Below are 24,022 nucleotides of genomic sequence, written 5' to 3' on the forward strand. Positions count from 1 at the left end.
TGGATGGGCCCAGGAGAAGATTATTTTAAATTGGAAGTGGTACAGCCAGGATTGAGCACAAGTAATTGTGGAGTGTACAAACCATCTATCAGAGGAGGTAAGACACATGTCATCCACTACTGTTTGTGCACCAGGACTTCTCCCTCACCTGCACTGCAATATGTAAGGCTGCCTGGGAGATTCCTCATGACCCACTGAAGCTTGGTTCACAGGTTAGCCTACTATGGGAATGAAAGTTGAAAAGCAATGGTAACAGCAATACCACCTCATTTAGAGGTGTCCTTGATAGACAGTAATGACTGGAAATCCTCCCAATGAGCAGAGCTTTGGGCAGTTTACAGGGTCATCCAGTTTGTGTCACAAGCAAAGTGACCCAAGGTAAGAGTGTCAATGGACACATGGACGCTGGTAAGAACTTGGATGGTTTGGCAAAGGTTTAAAAGAAAAAAGATAGGGATCTCAGAAACAAGGAGTTTTAGAGAAGAAGGATTACTCTTCTCTAGAAAGCACAAAATGATTATAATCTACCGAGATTATAGTGTAGCTCACTCTCCATCTGTCCAATCCTTCTTCCTGGCCTCCTTCTCCAACATGTTGAAGCCAAGAACACAACCTAATAAATCTCTAGCTCAGAGTCTGCTCCCTGTGGAGCAAACATTACCTAAAACACTGAAATCTTAATTTTGTTCTCAGCTGTATCCCCAGTGCCTAGTTCTGCCTGACACATATCAGGTTCTTAATAAATTGTTGAATAAATGATTGAACTCCAAAGAGACTAATTTGACAAGGCCCATAACTTTCTGAGTTCTATACCCTCAGATAAATTCTTGCCTTCTTGGCTCTAATGCTGGTCTTACCAAGACCAGCTTGAGAAAAACCCAAAATGGTGAGGGTAAGAGGATCATCCTTGCTATCTATGTCAGTTACAAATTTTAATGACTGCAAACACACACACACACACACACACGCACGCACACACACACACCCTAACTCAAATAGACAAACCAAGACACATTTTTGTTTGCATTTTTGACAGCCAAACTGTATATTAATAATTCATAAAATCATCAATAACACAATAATATCATTATCAAAGAGAATTACTGAACTTCTATTCTCAGTAAATTGTCTTAGAGAAAAATAGCATTTCTTAGAGAATTAAAAATTTTTCACACATGCAAAATATGAGTTGTGTGTTGTCATTCAGCATCCCTGGCTTAAAATTTTCACGGATGCTCAAATGTAACATATCAGTGAAGTTGAAAATGTGGTTCGTGTTGTAAAAACAATTTCTTTCCATATATCCAAAAAGATAAAAATATAAATTTTGTTAAAAGAGAAGTAGTGTTGGTTGCAAGGTCATATATCAAAGAGAAAACCAGAAGGGAGCTTGAAAAATGTTCCTGGTTTGTACTTCCCTGATGATGAGGGATGCTGAGCATCGTTTCATGTGTCTGTTGGCCATCTGGATGTCCTCTTTGGAGAAGTGTCTATTCATGTCTTCTGCCCATTTCTTCACTGGATTATTTGTTTTTCAGGTGTGGAGTTTGGTGAGTTCCTTATAGACTGTGGATACTACCCCTTTATCTGATATGTCATTTGCGACTATCTGTTCCCATTCTGTCGGTTGTCTATTAGTTTTATTGATTGTTTCCTTTGCCATGCAGAAGCTTTTTATCTTGACGAGGNTCTGAGGACTGGTGGCGGGGGGGAGTGGGAAAGGGGCGTGATAGGCATAGGCGAAGGCACTTGTGGGGATGACTACTAGGTGTTATATGGAAACCAAATTGACAATAAACTATTAAAAAAAAGAAAAAAAAAGAAAAATGTTCCTGGTGAAATCAGATGTCATGCATAACAGCATCTTTCCTACATGTGAAATTTTTGTCAAATTCTCTTCCTAACTTGCTCTTGTATTCCACTTGCCTGAAAAGAGAAAGAACTGAAAATTCTACCTGCACCATTTGTAGGATATTGGAAATTCTAATTTTTATCAGAATACTTTCCTATGTAGATGAGCCAAAACAATTGGATTAAAAAGAACAATTTAATAGAACTATGTTGACCCGATCTGGTTACAGGAAAGTGCTCTTGACTTCCAAGTGCCTAAAGCCTGTGGCGGCGGCGGCAGCAGCCTGACTCGGTATTCTTATGTACAACCTAGTTGTCTGGGACACTGAGATGACAGCATTTTAATTGTCCACTGTAGATGGCAGGTAGTAATTCATAGATCCCAGTATTTGGGGTTTGAATCATTGCTCTTTTTTTAAGTAGATTTCTTCTTTTTTTAATTAAAAATTTTTAATGTTTATTTATTTTTGAGAGAGACAGAGACAGTGTTGTGAGCAGGGGAGGGGCAGAGAGAGAGGGAGACACAGAATTTGAAGCAGGTTCCAGGCTCTAAGCTGTCAGCACAGAGCCTGATGTGGGGGTCAACTCACAAACCTGAGTTTGACCTGAGCCGAAGTCAAACACTTAACCAACTGAGACACCTAGGTGCCCCTCATTGCTCAAATTTAAGGTAATCTCTATTGTTGGCTCACCTTTCACTTATTTGTTTGTTAAAGCATTTGATTGCATTTGCTAGGTTATAAAACAAATGCGTACTATAAAAAATAAATAAATAAATAAACGCTAAAGGTAGAAAGTTACCGTGTTCTCCTTTCCTTCCCTGTTTCAATGCATACGTCATCATTATGAACAGCCAATGTAGGGTGGGGGTAGAGGTGTATAAATATTTTTATATGCATTGATTTTTATATAAATGAGATCATAAAATCATCCCTAATAGTCCCTAATTAGGCATGACAGATGGGTATCCCTGAGACCACCATTTGGTAATTGCAAAATAGATATCATAAAAATACATAAAGAGGAAGAAAACTGCCGGATAGCAGCCGGATTCTCCTCGCTCCTCTACCTAGCAGTTTCATTAGATTTGAGGAATTCTCTGAGGTCAAAAAGAAATTAGATGTGTGTACAAGAAATGTGACATTTTATTTCTAAACAATCCATCTGCAGAACCTGAATTTGACATGAAATCCTGGCTCAATTAAAGAATGAGTTAAATATAGTATTTTGCAAATAACAAACAGGTGTTGGTGAATGTACTGTATTCTGGTTCTGTTAAAAATGCAAAACAGAAATAAAATAGATGTGTAACTGCTTTAGCTCTTTTAATTTTGTTTCCTGAAGCCATACATCATCTGGCTAGGTGATTGATGATATCATTTAAATTCAATTCCCCCCCTCAAAAAAAATAGTCCATTAGGTTGCAAATAAAATTGTCATATTTTCCACTTACAAAAAGAAAAGGTAGGAGATGAATAAATTAGTAGGCTAACATCCCCCCTCAGGGAATCTTGCACTGAGTCTTTTTGAAGTAATGAGCAGCGTTGTGGAATGAACAGTGGCATCAGCACAAGTAGGTAACCTTGGGCAAATTGCTCTACCTCCTTGGGCCTCATCTGCCTCATCTAAAAATGGGGGTTCAAAACCAAAACCAAAACCAAAACCAAAAATAGTCCTCCCAAACCCCAAAACAGAAAGAAACTCAAAAATTGTATTAACGACCGGAATACAATAGCAACCATGAAATGGCATTGTAAAACAGAACAGCATCATTAATAATGCTTAATAATTAAAATAAAATCTTCACATCCCTCTCCTCTTTGTTTGTATTTCGTTTCTTTGGAAACGCCAAATCTAGAATATTTTTATTTCTCTTCCTTTTCTCAACTTGTATGGGAATGTATGAGTTTTGAGAAACGATCACATTCCTCTAGATTTTACCTCCAAAGTAGTCACTAATAAGTACCCATCTAATCAAATCAACACATCTTTGCTGAGGCTCTCATGTGTAGTGTGTTGCATCAAGTACTGGAGAGCGAGAGAAATGCAGAACCGTGTTAATTTGCAGAACTTTATGAAATAGAAACACATTAAGCAAAGCCAGCCTTCGACGAAGATGGTACTGAACATTTGAGTCATCCTTTTAAAAGGTCTGAAACTTCTCTTTTTCTCTACCTGTCTGTGTTGGATATCTTCATTTTGCTTCCACAGATCCATCTCCCTGCTCTGCCATCCTGGAGGCAGACCTGTCTGCCTACATCTGTGGATTCCTTTGCCTTGGTCAAGTTCAGTGTAGTGGAACCTTGCAGGAGAATGAGGCGGAAGTGAGGGTGAAATTAAAGTGGTTTCTCTGCCCCCAGCTGTGCACTGGCTGTGTGCCTCAGTTGAAGGTCACGGCTTCTTTTCTGTTTCTGTTCTGAGGATTATTCCTAGCTCTGCCCTTGCTGACCTAAGAGTATTAATGGTATCTGGGCACTGTCTTTCCCGTTGTGCTTTTCCTGCACCCTATGCAACTTTGGAAATACTCTCTTTAGTAAACTCTCCTCAAATTACTCAATTTAAACGCCGTTCTGTTTGCTGCCAAAACCTTGGCCCATGTGCCCTCCTACCCCTCACCTGCCATCTACCTCTACCTACCACCCACCCGTTCCCAGTTCTAGGTACTATTTGGTTTGGTGTCTCTACACCGGTGGCTTGCAGACCTCTCAAAATACACGTATGGCTTCTCAAGAGTTCATGAATACCAACGTGGAAAACACTAGTCTGCCCAGTATTACTCCCCTGCTCCCCAAAATAAGAACCCAATGTATTAACTCTTTCTCTATTTAAAGGAATGTGATCTTTTTAGAAAGAAGTTAAAATAACAATTTTATATTTTCTTCCATTTTTGTAATTTGTTATGTATTTCAGTGGTCTGCAAGACCTAAGTTCTTAGGACTGAAAAAAAAAACAAAAGAAAACATAGAGTTGAATCCACAGCTTTCATTTTATAAATGAATGAACCAAATTTCCATGACTTAGTTAAGTGAATTACTTCAGGCCATACAACTTTCATTGGCCAAAGCTACGATCTGCTTCCTGAGTCTTAATCCAATGTTACTTTCTGCCAAACACCTTGCTCAGCCTACACTATCTTATATAGAAAATAATGAGAAATAAAATGTCATGTGCCTGAATAGGAAGACTTCTCTAAGAATCTGTTCCTAAAAGCAGGGAAGAAATTATAGACTTTTGAGATATTAGGGATAGAAGATACTTTCAGACTCTCCCTCAGTTTATAGGCAGAGAATCAGAGCCTTGGGAAAGATCAGTATCTTGTGCTCCCCATGTTCCCTGAAGTATTTCCATAGCATTTCCCTCATCACTTTCAGGATCTCAAAGGAAACTTTGAATAATTTCATACCCAGGGTGTCTCTATAAATCTTTCATTATTCATGATGATAGGATTCTAAGACTCAAAGAAGGAGTAAGATACAGAATAATGAAAAAGCAAAATATGCCATCTGATAGAGAGTATCTCAAGCATTAACATGTAAATTGAAATACGAGTGGGTTAGGAGTTCCTTTTATACTGGCTTGTTGGCAATGGACGAAGCCTCTCTGAAAGAGGACATCCTTGACCAGTGAGCTTGCAAAGTCAAGGCGCCTGTGGTAATGCACTGTTTTAGAAGCAAACTCCTTGGCACAAACATTTGTTTGCCCGGGATGCCATCACCCGTTCAAGACATTCGAGATAAAGTTTTCAATCTCTGTCTGAGGAAGAAGTGACTGCTATTCAATCCACAGGAGTACTTTCTCAGTGTCAAAAGATGCTATTAACACTGAGCTGGCATCATTTTTCATCTTAAAGAGGATATTAAATAAGCACGGTAAATTCATACAGGTGAGCCTACATGTAGTAGCCATAAAACAGCACATTGTTCGGGTTGAATTCTTTTATTAATGCTTATTCTGTGAGACAACTGGCCAATAACTTTGTCAAATTGTTGATATCTATATTGAGGAGGGCCATGAAGTTGAGGTCTATGGTCCCCACTATGATAAAATCAGGTCCAATTTTTTTCTTCTGCCACTATCAGTGGACACATTGGAATTTGGACAGAGACCCTTGAGTTTTGTCCTTAGATGTCCCTTTCAAACAACCCAGGGCTACTCATCCCTAGTAGCTGGTCATCACCCTTTATTCACGTCTAAACAGAAAGATCTTTTTGAGCACAGGCATTTGCTCAGTCTGGTTAGAAACTCTATAATAAGAGAGGGAAGAACAAAAAGGTGAGGTGTCTTCAAATCAGAGATCCTACTGAGAAGATTCATAGATTAGGGTGGTGATTAGACTGGATGATCCCCAAGGTCCCTTCAAACTTTCTAATCCTCTGGTTTACTACCATGACATATGTCTCTGCCATGGTCTGCAGATTGATTACAGCTGAATGAAACCCATAGAGGTTTGCTGCAGAATAATCTACGCTTCTGAGTCTCACTGAAAAGCATTCCTGCCCCTCCTGACCCACTCTGCCCTCCATCCCAAAAGGCTGTGCTATGACTTTCTGAGACTTCCCTAAGCCAAGAGAGGTTAGACAGAGGATGGCAGAGGATTTCTCGGGCCATTTAATTCCTCCCACCCCCAAATTTCTCCTTCTGTTTGAAATCCCTATAACTGGCTGCAAAGCTAGAAAGTGTCCAGCAGAGCAGCCCATGGATCCTGCTGGAATGTTCTTCTCAGTGTAGTGTAGAGTGAGGGCCATGAATTTATAGTCCTGGGTATGAATCCTGGTAGAATCTTAGCCAAATTGACTAACCTGTCTGAGAGTCAGTGCTGTCATCTAGAAAACTGAATACAAATATTTACCTAGTGGGGTGAATGAAGAGTTAAAACAGGTGATACATGAGGCTTGCATTGAAGTTCAGTTTCAGCCCTGGGGCCTAGCCAAAATCTGGCACTCGACTTCAGCTTGGCCTTGATCTTTAGAAGGTATCATAGACAATTTACCTACTTCATCATCATTTCTGGCATCCCCCACCTTGAGAGTGATCAATGATTGTGGGTTCTTATCAGTTACACAAGATCAATATGACACACAAGATAGGCAATAAGAGGAAGGAATTCTATCCAGACTTGTCATTAATGTATGAATATTCACCTTCTAGTAGAGGTAAATTATTTCTGACTCTGCTTTACTTTTCTACCTTGTCCTTATGACTACCTGACTGAATAATATGGTATCATTTATGTGCTTTCTAGATATTGTCTGTCTCCTAACAAGTAAGTAAGCTACACCAGGGCACGAATTTCATTTGTTTTGTTTGCTGCAGTATCCCAAATGCCTAGTACAGTGCCAACCCCTTCATAGGTATGCAATAAATTATTGTTGAGTAAATGAACATGCAGCAGTTTCTAATCTCTATCCTCCCTCATACTCAGGTCTGCAAGAACAATCATTTTCTTTATTTTTCTGTAACTGAACTGAGCTGCTCTTCACCTTACTGGCAGTGTGGGATTCAGCTCCATTTTTCCACGGTGGGATCACTCATTGTCCCTATGGTCCAGGGCCTTACACAGTATCAAGGTGTTTGAGGGTGAGCACCACATCCTCACAGTCATAACTCCATGTTAAGACCCACAGAAATATGCCCTCTGGTCACCTTGAGTTATTCCTCCCACTCCCTCAGATATCTATGGATTGAGAGGTCCTCTCGCTGCTACTCCTAGCCACTCTTGGACACACTGGAATCATTTTGCAGTCCCCATGCCATACTGGAACTCAAGGGAATTCTGAGTATCTAAGGTCCGTTCTGCCGAGACATAATACAGTCACTTCTCTTCTGGAGCCTTGTCACCAACCCAGGATTCTAGCTAAGAGAGGGCTAACAAACCCTTTGTTTTTAGATCCCACAGAGCCATCTGCAGTTTCCAGTGGCTTCACCCCTTTGGTCTGGGGCTGGGCTCAGAAAGCAAGGTGCACAGAACTTCTTATGGACCCACTGGTGCTTCTTTTCTGATCAGATCCTATCTCTAGTGGCAGAATTTTTTTTCCAGTCTTCATTGGACCATCTGAGAATCTTCTCAGAGCCTATACTTTTGAAGTTCAAAAGCCAGCAAAACAATTCTCTTTTCTCTGTTCTGTGTAGCCACCTTCTTCTTCTGAGCCAGTGAACACAAACTAATTGAGTTGGTCAAAACATGGGAGAAAGGTCAGGAATAAAAGGAAATATTAGGAGAAAACAGTTATTAGCATTTCCAAACCACCATAACATGCACACACACATGACCACAAACACTTTCATGCACGTGCTCACGCATGCACACACACACATATGGTGTAAATTTAAAAATACCAGTCCAGTTGTTTCAGTCTCTTAGTGAAAATCTCCAGCTGTCTCTTATTTGGGAAACGGTAGGTCAATTTATGTAAGAACTCTCAAACACTCTTTTTAATAAAGTTGCCTATGTAATGCCAACTATCTATACAAATAGACACAGAACCAAACTCCTAATGTCACCATATCAGGTGACAGAAGCCCTGCTCATCCTTCTCAACTGTTAATCATCACCTACTCTGAGAAGACTTTCCTGCCCCTCTCCTCAAGAAAGTCTTCAGTCTCTCCTTAGTGTTCCTCACTGTATCCTATTGCATTAAGTCAATTAAGTTAGGCTACATGTTATAGCAAACTCAAAAGAACAGAGGTTTAAACAAAAGATGTGTTTATTCCTCCCTCATGCAACTTACATTGGAAGGTAAGACCCTCAAAGCTGGAGGTTAGCTTCACTATTACCGAGGATCTAGATTCAGTGGTAAATCTGCTTTGCCGCCGCACTATTCTCTCCATGACCTACACCTCAGGTCCAAGCTGACCACTCCCACATTCCAGAAAGCAGAAAAAGAAAAGGAGGTAATAAAGGAATATTCCTTCACCTTCAGGAAACATCCCAGACATTGCACACAGAAGTTATTATCTCTCATTGGCTGTAACTTAATCGCAAAGGTTAGCTGAACCTCAAAAATGTGAGGTTCTTTTTTGTATGAAAATAGAGGAACAGCTAGATACCAGAAGGCATCCTTCTGGTTTCTTCTGTTCTTTCTTGTGAAATGGTTACCACACTGGTTCACCTGTCTTCTCAACCAGATAACAAGTTCCTTGAAGGAAATAAATAAATACAATAGCATCTCATCCATCTTTCTTTCCCACATTATAGCCCAGGGCCTGACCAGAGTTACATTCAATAAATGTTTATTAGTCAAGGAGAATTTGAAGCACCTCCAATGTACTAGGCATTTGATAGATATAATCTCTAGTTCTTAATTAAAATACAAAACAAAAATCAATAGAAGTGTGCTTAAGAAGAACTTGTTTCCATTGCATTTTATAAAAACTAAGAAACAGGCTCAGAAATATTAAGTAACTTACACAGATCTGAGATCCCATGAGTGGTCGACTCCAAAGTCGCACTCTTTCTACTATGTGGGCTACCCTACCTGCTACTTCTAGGGTTTCCTTCCCTGTCACTAATGTGACAATACCAAGGAGGCAACATGAGTTTATAAACCTCAGTTTAGTGACTTGTATCATGGCCACTCTGGTGGACAAAACGACTAGTAAGAGCACAATGCATCCTGGCTTTTGAAAGGGAAAGGGTGATACATGTCTTCTTTCACAATGAAAACCCTTCTCCATTTGATCTCACACATTACCATTACTCCAGTCATTCCTTCACTCCAAGCCCTACTCCACAGGTCAACTGACAAGACCAAGTTCTGCTCCACCTTGAGGACCGTTTACTGTCTTTGCATGGAGTTTTGCTCATCTAAGTATCTCGAAATAAGGAGAGACTCAGTACCTGAATCATCAAGAGTGATGCTTGTAGAGTCCATTTTTATCCATGATTTCTGCCCCACTTAGTGAGACTGATTGCTGTTCTTGACCCTTGCCATTGCTGTGATCACAAAAACAGAGATCCTCCTGGCCTCCTACCCTCCATCTTGACAGTGCCTTAAAATAACCCACTATCTAAAAATCTCTTCCCTCAAGTTCATTGATTTATTATATTCTATTTCTATTAATATAACACAAATGATCTCCAAGTATATATAACCACATAATTATATCTTTATAAACCGTCTAACCAAATATATTTTATATGCTTATTAATTAAACTAATAAAATTCCCAGTAAAATTTCATACTTATCTATATTACATATCACATCACACTATTTCTTTCTAATAGGGAAATTCTTGGATATGTTTAGCATGTGACTATACAAGTAGAATTAGTCACAGATGAAGATTAGCATGTAAGATCTTTGGATGAATGGATTAAATGAATGTCTTCAATGTATATATTCTCTGGCCCTCTCCTTGCCAGGCATCATATCAGCTATCAGTTATTCCTCAGATCCATGTGGAATAGCAGTCTAGCATCAGTGAACCAGGCCTTAGCTCTAAATGTTCATTGGATTATATTCAGCAGCAAATTACATTCTCTAAGAAAACAATATTATAGCCTTATGATCAGTAATGCTGTGTTCTTTTCCTTCTTTCTAAAATATATCTTTTCAAGAAAACAATTTGACTTAGGAAAAGAAGGTTTTGTTCATGTTTGGGTCCTACATTTTCTGATCAAACCAGGTGGTAACAAATGACATTTAAAAAATTTTTTCTTACCAGAATAGGAAACTGCCAAGCCAAGAGTGGACCTTTGTCATTTTCCTCAGGAAGGGTTTATGAGAGCCCTGTCATCATCTCACCAAATCTTTGATTATCACCAGCAAGGGACAAGTCCAAATACGACTGGCATCCCATCAGCACAAAGTTGAGACACAAATATCAGGTGCTGTGGATTCTGGAATAGGGCCAGAAATCTTAAATTTTAAAAGAAGAATTTGAAACCAAAAAAACAATTCTGTTTTGACAAAATTCAAGAAGTATGTGTCGAATGCCTACTACATGCTCAGAACAATACTAGGTACCAGAAGCACATTGATGTGAAGACACACATCACACTCTCAATGGGCGTACAGACTACAGAGGGAGATTGAGTTATACATAATTAGCTAATGCAAGTCATCCTATACCATACATTCCAATAAAGGCATAAGAATAATAAAAAGAACAAGAATAAAAATATAAATACAAATACAAACACAAACACAAGAAAGGCTAATATTTGCTGAGTGCTTACCATGAGCCTAAATGCATTATCTCGTTTATTCCTCATGGCAACCTATAAGGTGTAAGTCAGTACTCTCCATTTTGCAAAAAAGGAACTGCTACTGAGATGAACAGAACAAAAAATTCTGCCTTCAGGCATTGAGAAAGGCTTCATGGAGGAAGTAACATTTGTTGGGATCATCAAATCTGGTTCCTGGTATAGCCCCCAGCAGGCAGCGATGGAACTTCATACTAAAGTCACTAATAGAAATTACATACTGGGGGATTTCCTATGCAATTGCTAATGGGGAAACTGCCTATACTAGATGACTAAATATGTTGTTCTGGGTCATTAAAATTGTATTATGCATATGCTGAGGTTGGGATTAGCTAAAACATTATAGAGGGCTGCTAATCTGATCACTAGACCATGTTCAGTAAATTTGTTCAGGGATGAGCCAAAGTTAAAAGTATAAAATCCAGCTGTAAATAAGGAAATAATTGGACTGCCTGCATCAGTTGATGGGAGTCTGTGGCCAGCTGGAAGCTTTTTAAAAATTTATTTTTCATGAAATATTTCATACATTCAAAAATATGCCTAGTGAACGGCTAAGGTATAAAGAATGATTAAGTGAGCATCCATATGTCCAACCCAGCCTAAGAAATAGCAAATTACTAATTCTGACACAGCCCCTGATATCCTTCCCCACCAGTTTTTCTTATTTCCTCCATCCCCACCAAAAATTATGGTTTTTAAAAGTACTTTTTTACATACGCATGTAACCCAGAAATACATGCTACTCGTTTTTGTGCATTTGGACTTTATTAAGTAGAATCACTCTCTGTCTGTCCTTTTGTGATCTACTTCCTTTCCTGCACATTTTATTTGTTGTTCTCATCCATGTTGAAGCATGAAGCTGCATTCGGTCACCTGCACCTCTCTATGGTGTGCAAACTATTGATCCATTCTCCCGTCAGTGCACATTTGAATACACATTTGTGTAAACACAGTATGAATATTTATTTATTTATAGTTTTTTATTTATTTTCAGAGAGAGGGAGAAGGGGAAGGGGCAGGGAGAGAGAGAGAGAGAGAGAGAGAAAATCCCAAACAGGCTCCTCATTGTCAATGCAGAGCCCGACGCAGGGCTCACACCCAGGAGTCATGACACCATGACCTGAGCCAAAACCAAGAGTCAAACGCTTAACCAACTAGCCACACAGATGCCCTGAATATTTTTATACATTATGCACATGTGTAAGAATTTCTCCACATATCTATACCTAATAATGAAATTTTGGTTAATAGGATATGTTTTGTAATGGCAAAGTAATGGCAAAGACTGTTCCTGAGTGGTTGTACTGATCTACATTCTCACATTCTCATCAACACTAATATTGTTCAACACTGTGAGTATAACGGGTATAAGACACAAATTCGTTGTAGTTTTAATTTGGATGTCTCTGGTTACTAATTAGGCTAAATATTTTCATGTATTTACCAGCATCAGGAATACTTGTTCTGTAGAAGGTCTTTTTCATCTCTTTTGTCCATTTGCTTTGAGGTTTTCTTTTTCTCTGCCTATGATAAACAAAAATAAATATCATGTTAATATAACCAAATTTATTTCCTTTTCTCTCCTAGCTTATATTTTGTGTGAATTGTTTAAACATACTTCCCTACCTGAGGTAAAGATTTTATCCTACATTCTCTTTTAGAAGCTTTAAAATTTTTTCACATTTAAACTTGCAATTCACCGGAACTAGATTTGTTTAGAGTATGCAGCAGAGATCCAATGTCACTTGTTTCCACAGGGATAGCTAATTGCCCCACTCTGACTAAGATGTGAGCTCTGTACAGTCAGGCTTCCATACAGCAGGCTCTGCTCCTGGCTCCTCATTCCGTTTAGGTGATTCCTTTCTGTAGCCAACCACTGAACTAATGGAAAGCTTGATAGCAAATCTTTATAGCTGGTAGGTCAAATTCCCCTACAGTTTTCTTTTTTCAAGCTGTTCTCAAATGTTGGTTCATCCTTTCCTCTTATATACACTTTGATGCTATCCATCAAGTTTCATCAATAATTCAATTGTTATTTTAGCAGATCAATTATGGAAAACCTGATCACCTTATCTAGAAATATGTTGTGTGTCCACTTATTTATGTCTTCTTTAATGTCTTTCAGTAAAATTGTGTGCCTTTCCATGTAAAAGGCAGACATCTTTTGTTACATTTCTTTCTTGGCATATTTTATTTTTTATTTTAAACTGTATTTTAGTTAAATTTAACAATGCTTTATAACTTTTGGTTGATATTGTGCAGCTACACAATTGATCTTATATCTAGCAATCTTGTTAAACTCTCATGAAGTGTGTGTGTGTGTGTGTGTGTGTGTACATGTACATAGATTAGGTCCTCCACTTGGACAGATTTCATATCATCTCTTAATAATTCGTTTTGCTTATATCCTTTCAATCCAATATACTTTTACTTCTTTTTCATACCTTACCTCAATGGCTAGAGCCTCTAGTACAATGATGGATAAAAGTTATAACACTTGGCTTCAAATTAATGAGATGAATCAATAACCTTCTTGGACAGGACCCATGCTAACATTCTTGAACTCATTCTGTTGTTAGTGTGTGAGCTGCTGGAGTGAGAGACATCTACACTCTGCTCTCCTGGGTGGCAGCTGGCCCTTCCTGTGTGGTCATGCAGGGACCCAAGGAGATGATTATATAAGTGGGCTCTGCTTTCTGAGGAGGGAAACACTGTTCCCAGGGCAACAAGTTCTAACCATTGGCCAAGAATTAGCCCTTTGACCATATCTCCCTTGAGCCCACCTCCTTGAATAAAATCTTCATCTCTTAAGCAACCATGGCACTTGTCTGTGTTCTCTTACTTCAACTACCTTGGAAAGTGAGGCAACATTTCCGCCACAAAGTGAGCAGCAGGAGATCCCAGCCAAACGGATTGTCAGTCCTCCAGAGGACCAAATTTGCATTAGGTACTAATACATTTGATTATCTTGCTAGCCCCAGATGTGTCACCTTTATTACCTAAGTAACCAAGTGACTTTGCTTAGGCCTTTCAGCATGCAGTCTCTTGCCTTTCCTTCTAAATCCCTATTAGACAAATTGCAATGTCAGCAGCCAGTGACAGATTTTGGTCCATGTTACTTTTTTCTGGCTTATTAGAGTGAAATTGAGCATTGCCGTTGAAACTCCAGCTGGTATATAATTTATTGCATAAACTAGAACGCTGAGAGTGAAGAGGGTGTGAAACAGGTAAGATGCCTGAATGCAGGTCTAAACTGGAACCATCCTGAAAAACCTGGGGTAGCTAACCATGTGGCTATCCCCCTTTCAAAATGCCATCCCTTTCTCCCACCCCTCTCCCCCACAATGTTTCCTCCCACTGTGTCTCATCCCTTGTTCCTATGTCCGTCAGCTGTCCCCAAGCACCACCCAACCTGCCAGTCCAGCAAACTGTGAGCCACAGCATGGAACGGCTTAAGTACCTTATGAAAGGTCATCTGAAAGAAACTGATTGACCTAAGATGTTGTGTTCCGATCCTCTGTAGTGTTGCAGATAAGGCTCTAATCTTCTCATCTGTACTTTTCTTTCCAAATTACGTTATCCAAATTTCCTGTTACAGTGGATGGCATACATTACTTAATGCACATACACACACATATAACATAAATGATGCATTTGTTCTTGATCAGGGCAATTTGCTGTAAACAGAACCACATCAAGTTGCTCTTGGGGATGTGTTTTGTGCTTTATTGGTGACACTCAGAGGAAAGCATTTCAGTTATTTTTGAAAGAGCATTTAAATCGGCTTCCAGCTTATTCCGCCAACCTGACAGGCCTGCTGGGCAGCTCATCTCCAAAGGCCTCTGCCACAAGCCAGCATCATTCTACACAACAGTTATCACTTATTAATTGCATTTTAATTGGCTTCAACTATTACCGGCTAACAGAAAGAGATCAACATCAAGTGCAGTAGGTATGAACTTGAAAGAGAGTGAAGTAGGAACTACTCCAGTTGAAGAACTGGCTCATCTGAAACAGATAATAGAAGTTCTACAAGCCACATTTCTTGATACTTCAAATAGTCTCCTAACAGTCTCCAGTTTTATATTTGCATAAGAAATTTAAAAAATTATCTATGAAGAAAGATGGATCTAAAGAGCTGGATTTAAGACCAACACTGATTTTAATCTTGCAGATACATGGAGAATGAGAAATTCCTAAAATAGCAAATGACAATGATAATTGATATTTATTGAACTCCTACCATATGCCAAGTTCTTATCATGTCAAGATCTTGGCAGTTATTATCTCATTTAATCTTCATGTCTCTGTGACATAGGTACTATTGTTATCTCCATTTCACTGATGGAAAAGCTGAATAACCTGCTTGAGGTCATACATAGAGTGGTAGAACTGGGATTGGATTCCAGAGCTGGTGCCCTTATACCCCAGTATACAGTACATCTTGCTGTACGTATTCGTTAACTCCCAAACCTCTGATGCTTGCCTTCAGAACCTCTAGCCATTCTGCAGATTCACTCTGCGTGCCTGAGACATGATTTTATCCATGCCCCATGACTATAATAAGATACAAACTTATTTACTCATCCACATATCGATCCATCCACCAAAAATATATACCCCAACAGCTATTCAAAGAAGGGAGGCTCACTTTCAGACTGTGATAATAAAGGAGATTTCACAGGTGAGGCTACAGTTGACCTATTTCTCCCTAAAGTGAGAACAGTAATCTTTCCAAGTTAGAAGAAATAGAAAGTGACAAGAGGCAGAGATCGGAAAGTATAAAGATTGCTTAGGAAATATTGTGGTTCAATGTGGACACAGCATAACACACTGTGATAGGGAATTCATGTGGGAAGGTGGGTTAGGCCAGATCATAGAAGTTATCAGATTAATCCAGGCAGCCACACACATCCCAGAAAGACTGATAGTTCCTTGAAGTCAGGAACCATGGCGTTCATCTTTGTGACCCTCTTTCACATACAGAGCATTGCATGGTGTCTAGCTCATTACAGACACTTATAAATATGCTAGCCCTATAAGGGAATAAAGTGTCAGTTTTCCCAAAGCAATATGCCTTTTTAACAAACATAGATCAAAACTTTAAATGAAAGGGGGTACATCCAAGTGGTGTAGTGGGGCTCACAAAGAAGATAGAAAAGAATTTAAGAAGTTAGCAGCATCTCACCAGAATTCCTAAAATTGCATGATCTAATAACTAACATTGTGCTTAGGCTATGTGCCAGTCAGTGTGCTCAGTTTTACATTTAGCATCTCATTAGACCTCCACAAGCCTTGTGAATATATACAATTGTTATGCCCAGTGTCCTTTCAGGGAGATTGGGGGCCATTAGTAATATTTGTCATGTTAAACTAAAATGAGTGTGTAATCAGAAATTGTAGAAACCTCTGATTTGGGATTCTCATAAGTCTGACCACTCTTCAAGCCTTGGCAACATTGGCAACCTTCACTTGCATGAATATACACAAAGTTTATATCCCCTCTCTTTAGGGGAACAAGGCTTGTTATTAGGATATAATTAGTGTTGTCTTGATTTATCACAGTTTTCAGCAAATACTATGGTTCCTTTGAATTACTATTACATGAATTACTAATACATTCTTAGCTTCTTTACTTTTACTTCAATGTTTATGAGTTAATAATTCGAAAATTAGTAACGACTTTTGAGGGGCCTATAATTTTTCAGGAACAAACATGGAAACATTTGAGAATAGTGTTCATTACTTTGTTGTTCTCCAATTTTTGGTTACCACAGAATATTTTTTTATACTAGAAAGTGGGAATAGGTAAGATAAATGGATCAAGGAATGATTTGCTTCATGTAAGCTGGTGTAAAAACAAAACTTACCTAGAAGAAGAATGGTAAGTAAATGTCACCCATCACACCCCCTTCTTCCCATGGATGACATCTCTAATCAGATATGGCACTCAGTTTCACTGAGCTAAGATGCAGCTTCAGAATCCTTCTTAACCTAGCATTCCAGAAAGCATGTGGGCAAAGGCATGAAATTCTATTTGCCATCTAGAGCTATACTCTAACTCTTTTTTTTAAATTTTTTTAATCTTTGACAAAAATTTTTTTCAACATCATTATTTGGTTTAAGTTATTGTTGTGGTGTGCACACTTAGGACTATCCAACACAACCCACCTCAGCACCCACATAGCCATGTTTAGGCATCATGCTAAGGGCTTTCTTTAGACATCGTCTCATTCAGTTCTCCCAATAACCATATGAGGCAAGGACAACTAATCCCTACTTTATGACAGCTTCAAATTTCAAAAGCAAATCATATTTCCAAGCTACTGACCTGATAGTCCCTAGATCCTGACAACTAGAGGAATCTCTGTCCTTGGACAGAGGAAGGTGTCGTTAGAAGAATATTCTAGAAAATCTTCAAATAAATATATCAGTGATCCTGAAGAAATGTGAATGCAGGTGCAATGAACAAAATATATTCATAAAAGATAAGGAGGCTGTGTGGTGGAAGTTTTTCAAGAGAGACAAGGTTAGAGCCTCCAGATACAACATAGACAAAGAACAGAAATACGATGCAAGAGTGTGCATTATGTCAGAGAATGCGACAGATACTTTCATCAGACTTAATCTCCACAGCTGGGAGGTGAGTATTATTAGCCCGTTCTGCAAAAAGAAAAATAATAATCAGCAAAATTAAGCTACCTTTCAAAAGTCTCACCATGAGGGATTCAAACCAGGTCTTCTGAATCCAAAGCCTACAGCTGAGACTAGCCAAGGTCTGTGACAGACTCAAGAACCATATGGAAGCAACTTTTAGGGTTAGTATTGAGAAGGAAAACAGAATTGCCCACACTGTCTTATCCAGTAGCTTTCTGTTTTAAGGAAACATTTCTTCTCTCTACTGGGCAAACGCTCTTTCCTTTCTCACCCAAAGTACAGGTGCCATTTACTCCATTGTATTGTTATCAGACAAATCATGCTAGGGATTCTTTCTGTTCAAGACTTGCCAGTGAAAATGCACCAGGAAATGTCACCCTTCCATTTCTCATCTTAAAGACAACAACATTAAATAAGCACCAAAATTTATTCAGGTAAACCCGTCTGTGCTAAGCACAAAAGTACACAGTCTACAGGATGAATTATTGCAGCATTTAAGCTTTTTGAGTCAGATGGCCAACTCCGCCAAATTATTAATGTGTCGGGTGTTTTTATTTTCCCTCAGAAAGAGACAACTGAGAAAGAAGTTCTCACTCTTGCCTCCTTAGAATCTTATAATTAAATCTGGTATTCCGTGGCTCAGATTTTCCTGGTAATTTGAAAGCAGTCTGAAGTTAGAGACTTTGTATCCTTTTTTTTCTCCTGATGAAGAATTTTGGGGGGCACCTGGGTGTCTCAGTTGGTTGAGTGTCTGACTCTTGATTTTGGCTCATGTCATGGTCCCAAGTGGTGGGCTCGAGGCCTGCATCAGGCTCCAGGAGCCTGTTTAAAATTCTCTCTCTCCCTCTGCCCTTCTTCCCAGCTTACATTCTCTCTCTCTCTCTTTCTCTCTCTCTCTCAAATTTAAAAAAAAAGTATATGTTCAAATTATATTTAAAGAAACTAACAGCTCTCCCTTTTTCTTTTATGCATCAATATAATATTCAAATTGATTGTGATGATATGAATGGATTTTGAATCCATTTAATTTCTTTCATATTAAGTATTTCAAAATAACATATACTATATATATGTATACACACTATACATTATGTATATATGGTGATGCTCCAATTTTCGGGATGAACATATATTCTTGGGCAGGCCATCCTGAAGCTGGCTAGGTTGCCACTAACGGGGCACTCTGCCACAAATGGACAGAGGTTTCAGATACACGTACATGTGGAAACAGGAAGCCTCTGCACTAGACCAACCTCACCTGGAGCTCCTGCAGAACCCCACCAGCATTATCTTGTGAACACTAGCTGCCAAAAGAGACATTCAAGCACTACGAGTCCCTCCCTGCCCTTGCTCTGCACAGCTCAGTGAGCAGAATGCAAATAAGAGATGACACACTCCCAGCCTGCGGGGACGAAAGAGCACACTATCTGACCAGTCCAGCCTTCAAGTGCCCCTGGAGGAGGCAGCTGCAGGTTAAACCTTAGCCCCAGGCCTGCCCAGCCACACATAGTCAGAGATCATTATCTCATGGCTCGCCTGTAACCCACCCATAGCACCTTGGCAAAAGCTGTGATCTAATGAAATCGAAGTTTTCTTCATCTTATTCTACAAGTACAGTGGTTTTCAAGTTTCATTCTGTGAGCTGCAGTGTTTTGCTGCATGGCCTCGGGGCCCTCATGAGGGTGAAAGTGCAGCCCAGGGCTTAGAGCCCTGGGTGCGAGGCTCAACCACAGCAGGCTTCATTGGTACCTCTTTCATATTCAGGTGCGTGGGTAGGGTTGTGGGGAGAGGGGAGGATTTCAATCAATCAATCAATATAAATAAATAAATAAATAGAAGGTTTAACCTACTAGATGGGCATTCTTAGGTCATGATCTCATTGTTTGTGAGTTCAAGCCCCACATCAGGCTCTGTGCTAACAGCTGAGAGCCTGGGGCCTGCTTCAGATTCTGTGTCTCCCTCTCTTTCTGTCCCTCCCATGATCATGCTCTGTCTCTCTCACTCTCAAAAATAAATAAACATTAAAAAATAAAATAAAATAAAAACATATATGAAGATACATATTAGTATCAACATCAAGCATTTAACAGTGTAAAATGTAACCTCTTGTAAAATATGAAATTCTACCCTGCTCTTTACCACTGAGTTTTTGTTAAAATAATCTAGGAGTTTAGATCTCAATCTTTTTAATCCACTTTGACATTACCTATCTACTCTGTCCCTTTATTTTTGGCATTTGCAGGAACTTTCATAACTATATTAGCTACAGTAATCTAAATTTAATGCTATTTCATTGGTTCCATCGTCTACTACATTTTCTCTTATAAATCTTCCTGATTTATAAATGTTTTATTGTGATTAATTTCTTGGTTCACTGGAGCACTTATTCAATAGTTTTTTTTTTTTTTTTTTTTTTTTTAGGAAAGGTACACTAAGAATATGCTTTTGGAAGTCTTGCATTTTAGATATTGTTTTCCTCTATCTTCCTGCATGAAGGCTGATGGAGCTGTGGCTAGAATGCTGGGAATACAATATTTTGCCCCTCGATTTTATATGGAAAATGTCCATTGTTTTCTGACAGTGTTTTGTTATCTTTTTTTGAGCGAGAGATAGAGTGTGCATGCCCATGGGTGTATGAGACCAGAGGGAGGGGCAGAAAGAGAGGGAGAGAGAGAATCCCAAGCAGGCTCCATGCCCAGCAAGGGACTTGATGTGGGCCTCAATCTCACAACCTTGAGATCATAACCTGAGCTGAAATCAAAAGTCATAGGCTTAACCGACTAAGCCACTCAGGCGCTCCCAGTGTTCATTTTTCAAGAGGAATTCTGATGTCAATTATTTTCCTTTATAATGAATCTGTTTCATTGCACTGAGAAATCATCAAATTAAAAAAAAAATTTGCCCTGACATATTCAGTCATTGTGATTATGTCAACTCTGAGAGTCAAGTTTTTTCCTCCACTTAAAAATATTTTTCTTTTACTATTTTTTTGATTGTTACTTCCCTCCACTAATTGTATCCTCTCCTAAAAGGATTTCATTTATACAACATCAGCTCACTTAGATCATGTCACATGTCTCTTTCCTTTCATTGTTTTTATTCTTTTATCCCTTTCCCCTAGCATCTTGGGACAATTTATCAAGCTTACTTTTCATTCATTAATTCCGTTTTCTCTTGTGGTCAATTCATTGTCTGTTTCTTCCATTGCAGGAATTCAGAGTTGACGTTTTTCATCTCCAAGAAATATTTTGTTGTTGTTGTTGTTTTGTTTTGTTTTTATTTTTTTAACGATTATTCAGTTTTGAGAGACAGAGAGAGCATGAATGCAGGGAGGGGTAGAGAGAGGGAGACACCGAATCTGAAGCATGTTCCAGGTTTTGAGCCGTCAACACAGAACCCAACACAGGGCTTGAAGCCACGAACTGTGAGATTGTGACCTGAACTGAAATTGAATGCTTAACCGACTGAGCCCCCCCAAGAAATAGTTTTTGTTTTCAGACTCTTCCCTTTTCAGGACTGCCTGATTTTTCATCATAAATGATCCTTCTTCCCATAGTTCAAAGGGCAGCATTTGCCCCAGTTCATTAGCACGTGCATTGCCTTTGAGTTGCCATATTTCTTCTCACAGATTCAGCAAGTATTCTCTGTTTGCCCAGCACTGAGAGGTCAGGCAGACTCTGCCACGGAGAATATGGGTCCCTGATCAACTATTTCATACTCAGAATAGTTGATATTCAGAAAAGAAGAACATTTAGATGTACTGAAGTTTTATTTTTCAAGACTACAATTCTGGCTGACCCCCGGAAAAACTGGAGGAAGCTACGGCCCCAGGTCAGTCATTTCAGGGAGCCTCATCCCTGTGTTGAGCAGGTCTTTCCCATGTGTTTCATGGCATCCTGGATGTTAGCTGTGGCTCTTGTTTCATTCTCTAATTGGCACAACTGCCTTTATTAGGGCCCTGCACAACTTACCATCATATCCAACTACAAACTCTGAGTACTGTGAGCACTGTGAGTACTGCTTTCCTCATCTATAAGTGAAGATGCTGACATTCACCTGCTGGCATCATTGTAAGGGTTGGATGAAGGTTCTCTCTGTCTCTCCTCTCTCTCTCTCTCCATCTCTCTCTCTCTCTTTCATACATACACACACACACACACACACACACACACACACACTCTCACCTGTCACATCACCTACACTGCTGGGTATGTGGGTAAACCAGAGGTTGTTGTAGATTTCCATTTCATCTCCTCCTCTTTTCTTTTTTAAGTTTATTTATTTATTCTGACAGAGAGATGGGGGTGAGGGGCAGAGAGAGTGAGGGAGAGAGAGAATCCCAAGCAGGCTCTGCACTGTCAGCACAGAGACTGATGCAGGGCTCCAACTCATGAACCATGAGATCACGACCTGAGCTAAAACCAAGAGTCTGATGCTTAACCAACTGAGCCATCCAGGTGTCCCTCATCTCCTTATCTTTATCCACACATGGGATCTTCCTGCCCACACTGCAGTTTCAAAGCTGGATAGCCCTTCCCTCTGTCTGGACTCAACATCTTTTCCAATTATGTTAATTTGTTCTTTTCAGTGGGAATTTGGAAGAAGAAGTAAGTTTTTACCCCAATCCAACAGTACCTGGCACAAAGTCAGTTCTTAATTTAGGTCTGTTGAATGAAAGACTATCCGTAGCATCAACTCTTTTCTCAATTCTAAAACTTTGCTGTTTAGAAGTGTGAGGAAGTGACCTAATGTCACCTCTAGAATGCCAAGGCTTACTAAAAACAGTTTTATCACAGCTGGCAGCAGCTGACACCAATCAAAGTCCAATTAGTCAATGAGAATGTCAGAGAAAGATTTTAGACTCCTTTAGGGCTAGGAGTTGGAAAGGCAATCGGTCAGTTGTATTAGACAAGAGACTTGGAAATTTACTGAAGAGTTTTTAAAAGAGTTGGAACACCTAAATGAACATATCCTAATCAAAGTTAGATTGAGCAGCTAAAATCTGTTCAAAGGCTTTTAGAGCTTCAGCACTAAGCTAATTTTAATCACCATCTTTAGATAAGAAAGAAATAAGCAGGTCACTCTGGTACATTTAGAAATTCTCTGTGAGGTTTGAGACCGAGAGCAGAGAGATAGAACACTGAGTCTAAACCTTCCCCCTTACACCAAGATTGTAGAGGCCCAAATAGCTCTCTACACCATGAGGCCAATAGCCCTTTGCAGTTTCTGGAATAAGTTCAAAAGAATATTGAATTTGAAAAAAATAGAATGGAATTTGTTCTGGAGCAACCAAATTAATCCTTCTTTAATGATGACAAACATCGTGCATCCAAGATAAAAACAAATCTCAAAATGGCAAGAGTCAAACTATATAAACAAACTAAGAGGATTTGAAGTATGCAAAATAAAAATAAAAATTCAGCCCATTGGGGGTTCCATCCCAGTGGATTGAGTTAACATGAGGTACCAGGAGAACTTTGTCAGATAAGTTCAAAGCCCTGGTTGCCCGTGACAACTTGCCAAGCAAGGCCAAGTGGAGGGCTGCTTCTTAAAGACATCAAAGCCACCCCTACCCTGCCCTAAATAAGGGCACTGAACTCTTTTATGTTAAGCCACTAAGATTTGAGGATTTATTTATTACTGCAGTATCGTCTAGCTTTATCGGTTAGCTTTTGCTAAGTTATGCTGTGAAAATAAACAACCTCAAAATATCACTGTGGTTGTAGATGGGCTGTGTCCCTGATTTATGTGTCTTCTTTATTCAGAGTGAAGAGGCAGCCGCTATCTGGAGCACTGTGGTCCTCACAGCAGATCAAGAAAGCCCCTGGAACCACATGATGGCTCTTAGACGTCCTGTTCAGAAGTGGCACACATTTCTGTCCCCAGTTAATTGCCCAAAGCAAGTCACGTGGCTAAGCCTTGCTACAATGAAGCAGAGAACTGTAATCCCTTCACAGAAAGGGTGTAAATAATTGGGAACAATAATACAATCTCTTACACTTCCCTACCCTGACTAATACACATATTGGGAACAAGAGCAATGAGCTGTCACCAAATAAGAAAGCAAAAACAAACAAATAAAAGCCATAACACATGGCACTGAGGTGTTTAGAAAAGTGCTCTGTAAAGTCAGAGAGGTGGAGATCTATGTCACATATTTGGTCAAACCATCTCCTGAGGTAACATGGTGGGGAGGTGAGTGGGGGCGGATAATGTGCCCATGGAACAGGAATCTTTAAAGGGAGGAGTAGGAGAATTGCAATTTAATTTTATGTTTGATATTTTTGGCTGTGCTTGGCAATATGATA

At 39.4% G+C, this 24,022-nt stretch overlaps 1 protein-coding gene across 5 annotated transcripts in view; it reads right to left on the reverse strand.

The window, feature by feature from the left end:
- Positions 1-24,022, reverse strand: part of LOC144237418 (uncharacterized) — a 69,477-nt gene that overhangs the window by 20,242 nt on the left and 25,213 nt on the right. For 3 of the 5 annotated variants that reach the window (XM_077771122.1, XM_077771124.1, XM_077771123.1), the window contains exon 3: positions 12,502-12,581. In XM_077771122.1, coding sequence (XP_077627248.1) covers positions 12,502-12,581 — 80 coding nt within the window. Of the gene's footprint in view, positions 1-9,754; positions 9,785-10,513; positions 10,692-12,501; positions 12,582-24,022 lie in introns of those variants that run through there. The other 2 variants (XM_077771127.1, XM_077771125.1) reach the window with 2 other exon arrangements.

The sequence above is a fragment of the Crocuta crocuta genome, unplaced genomic scaffold (assembly GCF_008692635.1).
Source record: "Crocuta crocuta isolate KB4526 unplaced genomic scaffold, BGI_CrCroc_1.0 scaffold125, whole genome shotgun sequence".
In the NCBI taxonomy this organism is placed as follows: Eukaryota; Metazoa; Chordata; class Mammalia; order Carnivora; family Hyaenidae; genus Crocuta; species Crocuta crocuta.